We start from the raw sequence: 12,534 nt of genomic DNA, 5'->3' as shown, positions 1-12,534 counted from the left end.
ACGCTCATAAAATGAATGAACAAAAAATGTACTCTCTATCCATGAAAATATTTAGACATAAATGCGTGCCAATAATTAAAAAAATTATCGATTAATTATTTCAAATGATAATTTTTGAGATTTTTTTCAAATTATTTTTTATGTGAAATAAATTTAATATTAAAAAGAAAAGAAAAGAAATGGATGGAATTAGCTGACGGTATACCATAAAGGGACGTGGGTCCATTAATATTAATGAGGACCGTCTCTTTTTGACAGCTTGTCCGTTCATTGCACGGTGATTAAATGCCACCTGGGACATCACACCTGGTACGAGGACCCTTTTCTTTTTTCCCTTTATATATGTATTTTCCATTATTATTTAGATTTTTCGAGCAATAAAAAATATTATTATTTAAAAACATGAAAGATTGGTAGCTATCGTGACAGGATAGCTACTTAAGAGTCCACCGCCAAGTTAGACCAAAATTGAAATAGGAAGCTTTATTGAATATTCCAATTACATCGGCAACGTTTTTGTTTTTTTATTTTTTATTTTTTTGGGCATGGACTTAGGTTTCTATTCCGACAAAGAATTAAGGTACCCACCCGCAATCCCATAACTTCATGTTAATTCTGTTGAAATCGAACTCTCGCGCCTGAATTGATTATTTTGATGCTCGATTGATACTTGTTTAACTTATGCACAAAATAGAAATCGTTCAACTGAATACTTGTCACGTCAAGTATATTAGAGAAGTCAGCTATTAGGACGATTACACCATTCCATTTTAAAATAACGGTTTTTTTTAATGGTGCTAATAGATTGCTTAATGAGTTGGGTAAGAGTCATAAAGAAATTATTATTAACAGATAACTTGTTAGTAACTTACTAACACCTCTGTGACATCATTAATTTTTCTTGTCGGTTTACAACTCTTCGTATCTCTTACAGAACTTTATTTTCCTCTCAACTTCGTCTTATATTTACCAACTTGTGTATGAATCCTTCAATCTTTTACTCGAGTCATTACCAACTTTTATCTTGCTAAATAATCAACTCGCTGGACCCAGCTATCGTCTGTCTTTCTTACCGACGTCTTGAATTTACCACCACATAAAGTTATGTCATTAGGTCAATCCTAACCAAGTGAAAGAGTGCTGCTCTCTCTCTCTCTCTCTCTCTTCTTTTGTAGTATATTTTGTGTTTGATTTTCTTTTGTCCATCTCTCTTTTCTCTCCCAATCTGTACTGAGTGTTCGTGTCTGTGAATAAACTTTTACGATTGATCTTGAGTGGACGTGAAGACCAATTCAGCCATTCGTCCGATCGATAATCAATGAGGAAGATGTTCGTGACGTTGTTCATGAGCCTCTCCAAAATTAGGCCGCTTTCCTCGCTCGATTCTCTATCGAACTAGATTCAGATATAGATTTGGGAGTTCTTTATAGGTATTTGATCTGTGTTTTCTCATGATATCGATGTTGGTGTCTCTACAAGACGATGATGATCGGGATGTCGATTCTAGACGCACACCGCAAGCCGTTGCGATTGGAATGGGAGAGTTCGGCGTGTGCTCATCACCGAATCTAGTGATCAGCCATTGAGCGATTATTATGATAGATCCGATCTTGAAGGATGAGAGCATACTGCTAGTTGCAGATTATGCTTTGTCATGTACTTTTAAGTTTTTACTTTGTTTCGTAATTATTTAGGATTCGAAAGTCTCCCATGTACCTCTCGAATATTCCGATATATGAATAGCATTTTTCGACCAAAAAAAATTGTGTCATCCGAAGGTTACGTCACCTGAATTGCACCAAATTCGGTGTTGATGATGTGATTAGCGAATTTCTGGAAGCAAAATAAGTTAATGAGACAACTTAAGAGTACAAAGATTTGATTAGAAAAAAAGAAGAAGTGAAAGCATAGTGATGAAAAGTAAAATTTTTCATAAAAAAAAAATCACTGGGAAACAGTTTGACTTCCTTACATAATAAGATAGGCTTGATTTAGTCGGGTGAAATGCCCTTATGCCATATGAATCATATGCTACCAATAAATAATTTGGGTTCATAATGTTGTTTAGAGTTTTTACCCAATTGATTTTCATAGTGCGGAAAGAGCAATATGATAAGGTTCTATCTATATTGAATTTGAGAAAGTGCGACAACTATGTTTATAGAACAATTTCAATCGAGACTTATATTGTCGCGGGTCATCTCATCTTATATCCATACTATAAATTCAATGTCCTCGCTCCTTATAGGTTCGAATTTGTCCGGTCTCATCAACCGACCGAAACAATGTAAGTACGGTACCGGCTTTTGTTCGCGGTAGCCCTTATGTTATCAACCTCATTCCCACGGCGATGTTTGTAGGTCAAATCTACAATGTGATTGAATTTAAGTTGGTTCCACCAAACATTTCTACTTGTACTACTTCATGACCCATCTGACCCTAAACAACAAAAAATTTAAACCATGGCCTTATTCAGACCTAACTCATCCTCTCTCTTCTCACCCACCTCTTTTTCTGATAGGGGGATTAGCGCTGGCAAGTCTAATTTAAGTGCAGTCTCCTTCCCGTGCAGGGCAGATCGATGTGCCAAAATTGTTCGGTTTCTTTCGTCGTCCTCGTGGAATCTTACAACAATGAGGTACTGGAATCCAAAGGCAGCAACCTAACTCAAACATTTCCCGCAGTACCTTCAGGACCCTATGCTTCTTGTGAGTGGTACAATTAGACAGCGAGAGATCGATAGACTGCATTATATATTGGGTCAATTTCCGAGATAAGTGTCGAAAAAGTCATAAATCTACTATATTAGTGCCAATTCAGTCCTCCGCATTTTAATCGTGTCAATATAGTCCTAAACATTTTGTATCTATGCCAATCGAGTCAATTCGTCCAATTTTAGTAGGAAATCGCTGATGTGCATGCCGGTCACCATACATGGCATGGATGGCGCTAATGTGGACATTTTTTTTTATAATTTTCTAAAATTTTATCTCCTGATAATTTTTTTTTGTTGACCCTTAAACAGAAAAAAAAATAAACAAAAAAAGAAGAAGAAAAAATTGTTATAAAATAAAAACCTAAAAAAAATATAAATAAATGTTCACGTCGGTGCCGTCCGTGCCACGTACAGGTGACTAGCGTTCATGTCGGCGATTTCCAGCCAAAATTCGATGGATGGACTCAATTGTTATAAATGCAAAAGGTTTAGGACTAAATTAGCACAATTAAAAGCTTTGGGACTGAATTGACATCAATGCAATAGGTTTATGACTTTTTGATATTTTTCCCGTCAATTTTCTCATTGGAAAGAACGTCAACATGTCCATCTTTTCGTCTAAATCTCCTCGATTTCATAATTGTTACATAGTTGTTCCGGCAATTCATTATATTTGTGTGGAACCTTTTGCATTATCTCTTTGTGCAGTTTCAATTGGAGAAATTTTCAAAAAAGTAAAAAATCTATTACACGTTTGCCAATTCAATTTTAAACTTTTAAATTTTATCAATTGAGTCCTAAAATATTTTCACACTTCACCATTTGAGCTTATCCGATCAATTTTGATGAGAAATTGCCGACGACAACGCATACGCGGGCCGTCTTGTGTGGTCCAGGGGTACACTGTGAGTTGGGTGAGCTGCCCACTGAACTTGAGGAGTATGTTCTGTTGCCCTGTGTTACTGACTTTCGTTTACTATGTCCTCGTTCGAGCTCACTTCCTAACGCAACCACCACCTATCCATCATCACAGGGCAAGATCCAACCATTAATTTTTGGCAACCGCTCTCACGAAACGCATAAATGCACCTCAACCACCTTCAACCCCCTTTATAAGAACCCTCTCTGACCCCTCCAGTTTTTACTACAACCTTCTCACTCAGCTCATTCTCTCCATCAGTTTTCACCGTAGCATCTCCCTCTCAACCATGGCGGGTCAACAGGGCGAGACGAAAGATGAGATGGTGGTGAGCTTGAAGACCATCAGGAAGACCCACGTCAAGCCCAGGAAGAAGCTCGGGAGGAGCGAGTGCCAGCTGGTCACGTTCGATCTCCCCTACCTGGCGTTTTATTACAACCAGAAGCTGCTGTTCTACAAGGGGGGCGACTTCGAGGGCATGGTGGCGAAGCTCAAGGACGGACTGGAGCTGGTGCTCGAGGAGTTTTACCAGCTCGCCGGCAAGCTCGGGAAGGACGAGGAAGGGGTGTTCAGGGTAGAGTACGACGACGACAGCGCGGACGGTGTCGAGGTGGTGGAGGCGGTGGCGGAGGCGGTCGCGGTGGAGGACCTGGCGGCCGAGGAGGGCACCAGCATCTTCAAGGACTTGATTCCTTGCAATGCCATCCTCAACTTGGAGGGGCTTCAGAGGCCTTTGCTGGCCATTCAGGTTCGAATCACAATCTTGTTCTTTCAGACCATTCTTTGGCGGCAATCTCTTTTTAACCTCAATACGAAGTTGCATTATCTGCATCACAATTCCGTACCCTTTATATTGTATCATGTTTTGCTAATGGCCTAGGTTACTTCCTTTTTTAGCTAACACTTTGGTGGTAATCGTCCTTAGATACTCGCATTTATGTTCTTAGCGAGCACGGTCTACTCCGGTCGTGTTCACGTATTAAAACGCAACTGAAATGATGCAGTTTGGCCCGACCAAAAAAACAGCAGAGTTCCCGAATGCATTAGTTGAGTTTTCACTTGTTCTTGAGCTTGGATATTGGCCCGACATGCCGAGAAGAGATGTAACGCGAAAAATAAAAATAAAAATAAAAATAAAAATTTGATCTTGACGTTGATGCAATCGATTGTAGATTAGGCGTCGTTTAGGCCAACCGTAAGAGATCGATCCGCACTCGCTCTATGTCATATAATCTTCAGTATTAAGAAGCATCTGTCTAAATGGCATTTTAAAAACAAGTGGGAGCGATGAATAATCTAACCTTTCCCTCGTCACGAGAATGCATGTTTTGCTTAGAAGATCGAGAAAAATAAGGAGAGAAATCGACGTCGGTGAATTAAAATAATGTTGACTTATGACACGGTCGCATTCAAGAGCGTCTGTGACTTGTAATGAATTGTGTATTCAATGTCGTGCACATGCAGTCACTCGCCCAATAAAATTGAGATTTTCCTTTTTCATATTTCTTTTTTTTTGCTTTTTTCTTCTCATTTTTTTAATCACATTTGACCTTTTTTTGGTCTTATCGATTCAGGCTATACATATACATCCATATTTAATACATTATAAGAAGGACCAGTATGCATGTTGTCATGGAAATGCTAAAGGACAGCCGGAGTTGTTGCCTAGCTGTCGATTCCTAGGATTCATGATCCCGACAAATGCTTGAATAGATGAAGACTCCATGATTTCTAGGCTGTCGTGTCCGAATCATTTCCCTTTTATTGACACCTTGGAGTATCATCCGATCGGCTCGTGTCATATTAGAACCCTAGAGGTACATGTCGACATACCCTCAAAGATAGAACAAGTGAAGTCGGACCGGTGTCGATTTTGTATATAATCTCCAAAAGGATCGCTCAAAGATAGAACAAGTGAATGAAGTAATGCTCCTCGACACATGAGAACATCCGGGTTTGTTAATTGGTCGGTTCAAAGGACCTTTCCTACTACCCACTGAAGATTTACATGGTTGGAAGTCAAAAGATTATCGTGGTTAGGTTTAGAAGAATTAGGGTTTATTTCCTTTGGGCCGTCCATAAATGCGCAGCACCTATTGGCTAAACAAGAGGCCAAGATAAATACACCTAGGAAGCATGAGTAGAGTAGAATGATAAGGATGGCATATCTAGCTCCAGATCACCATCTACCTCGTAATAATTATGGGTTAGTGGTCGCCATCGGTCTTAAAATCGGATATTCTTTTCAACTTAAAAAAAAATCGTATTTTCCCGATTCGCTTTGAGGGTGAGGTTGCGCAGTCAATATTACCGACTGAGAATCATCTTCTTGCTGGATACGCGTTGTACTTAAACGAGGGTACTCTGCCAATATGACTCCATATGAGTTGTCTAGGTTAATATTGTCTGCACATTTAATGCTCGTCTGATGCTTGTTGCTCACCTCTCGCCCCTTTGTGCCGGGAAACTGAGGTGGCCGTGGGACCACCACCAACTGCCGTGGGCCCACCGCGGCGAGTCCCGTAAATGGTCAACGCCGCTGAATTGGTTGGGTCCTCGAGTCATCAATGGGCCTGGCGGAGCATTAAATTAAACCACTGAGGCCACCCACTCCCCTCCAAGTCAGTAGGTGCTTTAGGACGCTGAGTTATGACGTCGTTTACGTGATTGTGGTGCATGCAGTTGACCAAGCTGAAGGACGGGCTAGCCATTGGGTGCGCGTTCAACCACGCCATCCTCGACGGGACCTCCACGTGGCACTTCATGAGCTCGTGGGCCCAGCTCTGCAGCGGCTCGCCCGCCGTCTCGGCCCCGCCCTTCCTCGACCGCACCAAGTCCCGCAGCACCCGTGTCAAGCTCGACCTCTCCCTCCCGCCCGATCCCTCCTCCCAGTCGTCCAACGGCGACCACGCCCAGCCCTCCCCGCCGGCCCCCCTGCTCCGCGAGAAGGTCTTCCGCTTCTCCGAATCGTCCATCGACAAGATCAAGTCGGCGATCAACGCCAGCGCGCCGTCGGACGGCTCGATGCCTTTCTCCACTTTCCAGGCATTGTCCGTCCACATCTGGCGCCACGTCACCAAGGCGCGCGAGTTGAAGCCCGAGGACGTGACCATCTTCACCGTGTTCGCCGACTGCCGGAAGCGGGTCGACCCACCCATGCCGGAGACCTACTTCGGAAACCTCATCCAGGCCATCTTCACCGGCACCGCGGCGGGGCTCCTGATGGCGAACCCGCCGGAGTTCGGGGCGGGGATCATACAGAAGGCCATCCTCGCGCACGACGCCAAGGCCATCGAGGGGCGGAACATGCAGTGGGAGAGCCAGCCCAAGATATTCCAGTTCAAGGACGCGGGGGTGAACTGCGTGGCAGTCGGGAGCTCGCCAAGGTTCAAGGTGTACGGTGTGGACTTCGGGTGGGGGAGACCCGAGGGGGTGCGGAGCGGGTCGAACAACCGGTTCGACGGGATGGTGTACTTGTACCAGGGGAAGGGTGGCGGGAGGAGCATTGATGTGGAGATCACTCTTGAGGCTGGGGCCATGGAAAAGTTGGAGATGGACAAGGAGTTTCTCGAGCCTTATGTCGCTTACTAAAAACAAAGAAGGAAAACTTCAGTGCTTAAGTAGCTAATCTCAATAAACTATCTTCAGGGGACCCAAAATTCGTACAATTCGAGGATCGGGTGTGCATCGGGCACTTGGAAAATATCATTGGACTACGCGGGGAATCAGTTTACCGCGAATCTGACGATGTTTACATGTGTCTGATGCGCTCCGATTTTAGGACATGATGAATTTTGATCCCCCTCCCGGATTTTAGCTATTTGAACACCGGAGTTCCTCCTAAACTATGACGATTTTAAGTTGCAGCTTGGACTTGGGTTTAAGATTGATCCTCAGGGATTGATTTTGAGTTTTTCTTTGCTTGTTTTTAGCAACTAGTGGCTCTATGATGCATTATATGTTGTCTATATCGGGTCTGTAAGTTCGTGTGATGTGTCGTTAAGTCTGTGTTAGATTTGAGATTATTATTGATTTCTGAGTGTTGTGAAGTGAACTCTATTAATATGGCCTTCATAGTAGCTTTCAGTCTGTTCTCTTGAGAAGTAGTTAGGCATTATGCTTAAGTTACATTCCCGCATAGCATCATCACTGCGGCTTGTCCAGGATTTGTCCCCAATACTGATGAAATTCCCTCCATAAATGTTGTGAGATGCGTATGGATTTAGGAAGGAAATTTCAACAAAGGAAAGATGAGATGGAACTTATGATTGATACTGGGAAAGTAAACCTACTTACGGGATTAATTGACAATTTATCTTGACGCGATAATAAACACCGTATCCTTAGTACCTTCTAATTTCTTGCGATAGGCCTTGGTACATCAATGCCGTCAAATCGCACGCATGGATTTGATCTTGGAGCTAAGTCAGTATATACCGTCAGGCTGCCGATGAATTTGAAACTTGAATGAAATACCAAATAGAGCTGCACAAGAAAACTCAGAACAGTATATACAACTCCAACATAGGTTGGAGACTCTGGAGAAATAAAAGCTGCTTTGCCTCTACAATTTGCACCGCGCTAATTGATAACCTTACAACATCAACCCATCAAGACCTGGGATAGTCCCAAGAACAAAATTTCCCCATTCATATTCCACATTGAACCTATGAGTACTTCTTGGTATCAATAGACTGGCTACCTAGCACTCTAAAACAATGAGCTAAGAAAAACTTCTTTATCGCCGGACTCTAGGTTTCTTTTCGGCTTTCCGCTGCCTTGTCTCAACCTTCGCAAAAAGCGGGATTTCACATATCTTCATGTTCCATTCTCAGTCTTTGAGGGGGGAGGTACAGAAGTTACAGTTTGTTCTACTGCAGTAACATAATCAAATCCGGTTTAAATTGAGAGATCGAGAGAGACAGAGACAGAGACCGAGAGACTTACGTTGAGGTTCGGGCTTGCTTTCTTCCGAAGACATTGTCTGGCGTTGCTGTGGGGCAGCAGATGCTTTCAATTGCTCTTCCGTAATCTTCAAGTACTCTTCACTCGAGTAAGCTCTGGTGGGGGAAGAAGCGCCATCTGCAATTAGCGCAAATCACACTGCAATTGTCATATATTTTTCAGTGGAGTACAAATTTAGATAAACATTATGATTAAAGAACCTGAATCTGCAGGGCATGACTGATGCTTCCTAAAATACGGTTTTCCAATTTGTACAAAGGAAGATGCATCACATCAAAGAGTGGTCTAATACCAAACCTCCCCACAAGGTGCCACAAATGGGAAGTTTATATCATTGCAGTCAAATTTGTTCGACCTTATACATGAACGTTAATCGAGACTCAGGCTATTCATTATTGCTGAAATCAAGTTCTGCCGACTTGATCAATCTCAATTGTCCAAAGTCTATTGGAGTCCATGCACATCACATTACTTAACAGGCACAAAATTCTGATCGTACACTTCATAGAGCAGCATTATTCAATCTCATGCTTCACTAATGATCATGTCACTACTAATATCCTTTTACAATAATTTTTCGTGTACTTGCTCGATTCAAGGACCTCTATTATAATCCAATATGTTTAATATATACTCTTAAAAAGAGAACCAACAGTCATCCAAATATTGAGATACTGATAAATCCAATATATGCAAGCCTGATGCAGTTCCAGCTAAATTTTTCTGCCAAGCTCTCAACATAGAAGTCTTGCTGAACAACATTCTTGAAAACAGTTATAAAGAGTCAAAACTGCTTTGAAATGTGAAATTTTAATTACTATTATACAGCTCCAACTAATATGACCTAAATGCTAAAGACTCCTTTTTTTTTCATATCTCCCTTGTACATATTTTTATCCTCACATTACCCTAACTTGTCATAAAAGAATTTCTTGAAACCCCGTAATTGAGCAAGTAACAATAAAAAAATCAGCAAACACCGCATGGTTCTTTGAGACACAGTTCGCTCTTATAAACCTATTCCGGGCCAGTCCGGTATGGAATGCACTTACAATCTAGAATCTGATATATGAAATGAAGACTTCAGATGCTGGAAATACTTAAGACTCACTAGGGTCAACCAGCGTCTCCTGCTCCTTCCCATGGTCGACCGTAGGAGGAGATGAAGCACTTATCCTGCTTGAAGTGTGCATGTTTTGCTCTGAATTTTCGTCAAGACCGATCTCCTTTTCTAGGGTGCTCTTGAATTCCCTTGAGACTTCCTACATATGGAAAACATTAAGCTGTTCACCATCATTACTTTGAAAACATAGTTAAATTAAGAATTTGATAGTTTGCCAACCTGAAGCTCCCTAATGGTGGGTTGAAATGCTCGCAAAGTCTTCCCCAAATTTCGTGCTACCTGCATTTAGGTCTCTTAGCTTTAAATATGAAAGAAGATGAATAAACATTCATTATGAGTCATTAGATTGTCTGAAACCCAAAAGAACTGCATAATCTCTTTCAAATGTGCTACAATGTCACCTCTGCTCTCACAATAGCATAAATTACCAAAACTGAGCATAAAACATGAAAGAGGTGAAAAATATAATTGCACAAGTTAAAAGATAATAAAATCTTTTCACTGGGCCTACAGCACCATGGCACCAAAAGGCACTTTGTTCATGTAAGCGTTGAAAATTGTGTTGTCATACCTATTTGCTTCTCTAACACCTAACATATATAGTTCTAAAAGAAAAACAGGTTAGCAATAGAAAGGAAATGTAGCAATTTTTAATACATTAATACCAACTTTTCTTCTACTGTGTCTCATTGATTTTTTGAAAATCTGACATTTCCTCATAAAGTATTCTATAACTTAAGAAATAATAACAGGACAACTACGGGTGGAGGGATTTAACCAAAAATCAAATTAAATCATATATGATACATCCGTGACACAAGACAGGATTAATGTGATTTCACCCCGTGGAATACAGAGAGCATTATTAGATGCTTCACAATACAACAGAAGTTTCTTAGACTAAGAATATGGAAACTGCAACGATGTTCAATCAGATGCTGTCCCTTTACTTGATAGTTTGAACATGAAATCGGGGCAATATGACTATATCAACTAGAAGCTGGACTTTCAGCATTGCCCACACATTTAGAAGATCTACTCTTTTTATCTGGTGTCTCATAAATGCATCACTGATTCTAATATAAGTTCCTTCAAAGTTGCCCAGTTTCTCTAAACACACTGCATCACACTGCACTATAACTTTGCTACTCACTTTTCTATTTCGTTAGTACACAAATTCATAAGTTGACTGCTATGTACCAGAAAGAAAAGCCTTGCTTGCAGAAATACATCACCTGAAGACCTCCTTCTCCACATACAATATCAGGCAAATAGATTCTTGTGAGATAATAATGTCCCAAGTACATGAAGTTCATCAAGACAATTCTAAGCCCTGTTTATTAAGGAGAAACGGATGGGGCATTGCCATTATGCTAATGTATGTAAACTCATATTGAAACAGACATCATTAGTCACTGGAGCTCAACATGGATAAACATAGTTCTAGGGCAACGGCTCTTGATCATGTAATTCTTTAGTGGTATTCAAGACGCGGTAATAATTAATCGCATTCCATTAAACAATGAAAGCATACCAAAGTTTTTAACTGTTTTCAGCATTCGAAAAGTTGGATTCTGTTTCTTCCTTTTGAACTTCCTAAGGACCTAGCAGGTCTGAGAAAAGAGCAACTCGATCATCAATCTGAATTGGTACAATTGGACAAAGTAGTTCCAAGATCAGCGTACTCCGAAATTTGCCACCAAAACTATAAATTTTGCCTGCTAAAACTCCTCAAGCTACAACAAAAAGAATCACCCAACCCAGAAAATTAAAAGAAAGTGAAACTAGCATCGCTGCAAATTCCTACCGAAGTTGTACTTTTAGTTCAACTAACCTCAGCGAGACCTTTGGGACCAAAGACCAAAAGAGCCACAACCCCAATAACCAGAGCTTCAGGAGCTCCAACTCCGAACAGAGACGCGAACACAACCATGCCTTTACTCCTGCTCCTCCCACCTGCATCGCCATTAATTCAAGAATTGTGAATGAACCCACCTCATATTAATTGGCCGTAAATCAAAAGCGAGAACCAAAAAAGGCTGAATAGAAGCACCCATTCTCAGAGATTTAGGCCTCAGAGAAATGCCAAGATGCTTCAGCCCATTCCATGGCGAGAACTTGCGCAGACTCGGAGACGAAAACGGTATGGAGACACCGAATTTGGAAGCTCTGGGGCATGAGACAACAGACGAAGAAGAAGAAGAAGAAGACGATGATAAGGCACAAAGGGTTGGTCTCGAGCAATGAGACGACGAACAGAAAATGGCTGCTGGAGCTGGCATCGGTGATGCCACGACCATGGTTCTTTGCCTCGGTCGAGATGATTACTTCACTGGCGGACTAATCTTGAAGGCTCTCGCTTCAAGCTGCGGACATGGGCGTTATCTCCTGCCCCCTGATTGGGATGGATACATTGCAATTCGCTTGGCCACCCATTATCCCCGCAAAGAAAGGACTACCCAGATTCATTGATCATTATCCTTCGTCATTTGCTCTTGGTCTGCAGGCCCAAATGTCGAATGTAGGCCGTTTCGGACGAAGATCATGTCGGAGCACAATCAATCCGTGTTGAGCCCAATCAGCATCCTCATCTGAACCAAACAGTTCATCTTAGGGCCGGTTGGGGAAAAAAAAAAGAACTTAGTTATAAAAATTTTAGAAAATCTTGAAAATAAATACTATATAAAAATCTTCAGGTCCATATTTGAATATTAAGTGTTTTATGTAAAAAAAAAAAAAAAAAGATTGTCAAAGTATAAATGCCCTTCAAAATTTACAAAACATCAAAAGTCGAAAATAAAAATCACCTTC

At 41.3% G+C, this 12,534-nt stretch overlaps 2 protein-coding genes across 3 annotated transcripts; one reads left to right on the top strand and one right to left on the bottom strand.

Annotated features, from left to right (window-relative positions):
* The first annotated feature begins 1,140 nt into the window (after window positions 1-1,140).
* LOC115746046 (BAHD acyltransferase DCR) lies at window positions 1,141-7,684 on the top strand. Of its 2 annotated transcripts, XM_030681765.2 has the most exons (4): window positions 1,141-1,166; window positions 1,477-1,479; window positions 3,917-4,383; window positions 6,318-7,684. In XM_030681765.2, the coding sequence occupies exons 3-4, from the start codon at window positions 3,925-3,927 to the stop codon at window positions 7,224-7,226; spliced, it is 1,368 nt and encodes a 455-aa protein (XP_030537625.1). In that variant the 5' UTR covers window positions 1,141-1,166; window positions 1,477-1,479; window positions 3,917-3,924; the 3' UTR covers window positions 7,227-7,684. The 2 variants fall into 2 exon arrangements, with proteins under 2 accessions (XP_030537625.1, XP_030537616.1); XM_030681756.2 differs by lacking the exons at window positions 1,141-1,166; window positions 1,477-1,479 and having other exon boundaries at window positions 3,837-4,383.
* A 400-nt stretch (window positions 7,685-8,084) lies between these two features.
* LOC115746075 (sec-independent protein translocase protein TATB, chloroplastic) lies at window positions 8,085-12,213 on the bottom strand. The gene is made up of 6 exons (XM_030681801.2): window positions 11,777-12,213; window positions 11,558-11,679; window positions 9,943-10,002; window positions 9,712-9,862; window positions 8,583-8,717; window positions 8,085-8,509 (listed from the first exon to the last, which is right to left on the bottom strand). The coding sequence occupies exons 1-6, from the start codon at window positions 12,021-12,023 to the stop codon at window positions 8,454-8,456; spliced, it is 771 nt and encodes a 256-aa protein (XP_030537661.1). The 5' UTR covers window positions 12,024-12,213; the 3' UTR covers window positions 8,085-8,453.
* Window positions 12,214-12,534: the final 321 nt, after the last annotated feature.

The sequence above is a fragment of the Rhodamnia argentea genome, chromosome 7, assembly GCF_020921035.1.
Source record: "Rhodamnia argentea isolate NSW1041297 chromosome 7, ASM2092103v1, whole genome shotgun sequence".
NCBI lineage: Eukaryota > Viridiplantae > Streptophyta > Magnoliopsida > Myrtales > Myrtaceae > Rhodamnia > Rhodamnia argentea.
This window is presented reverse-complemented; position numbering and strand designations above follow the sequence as displayed.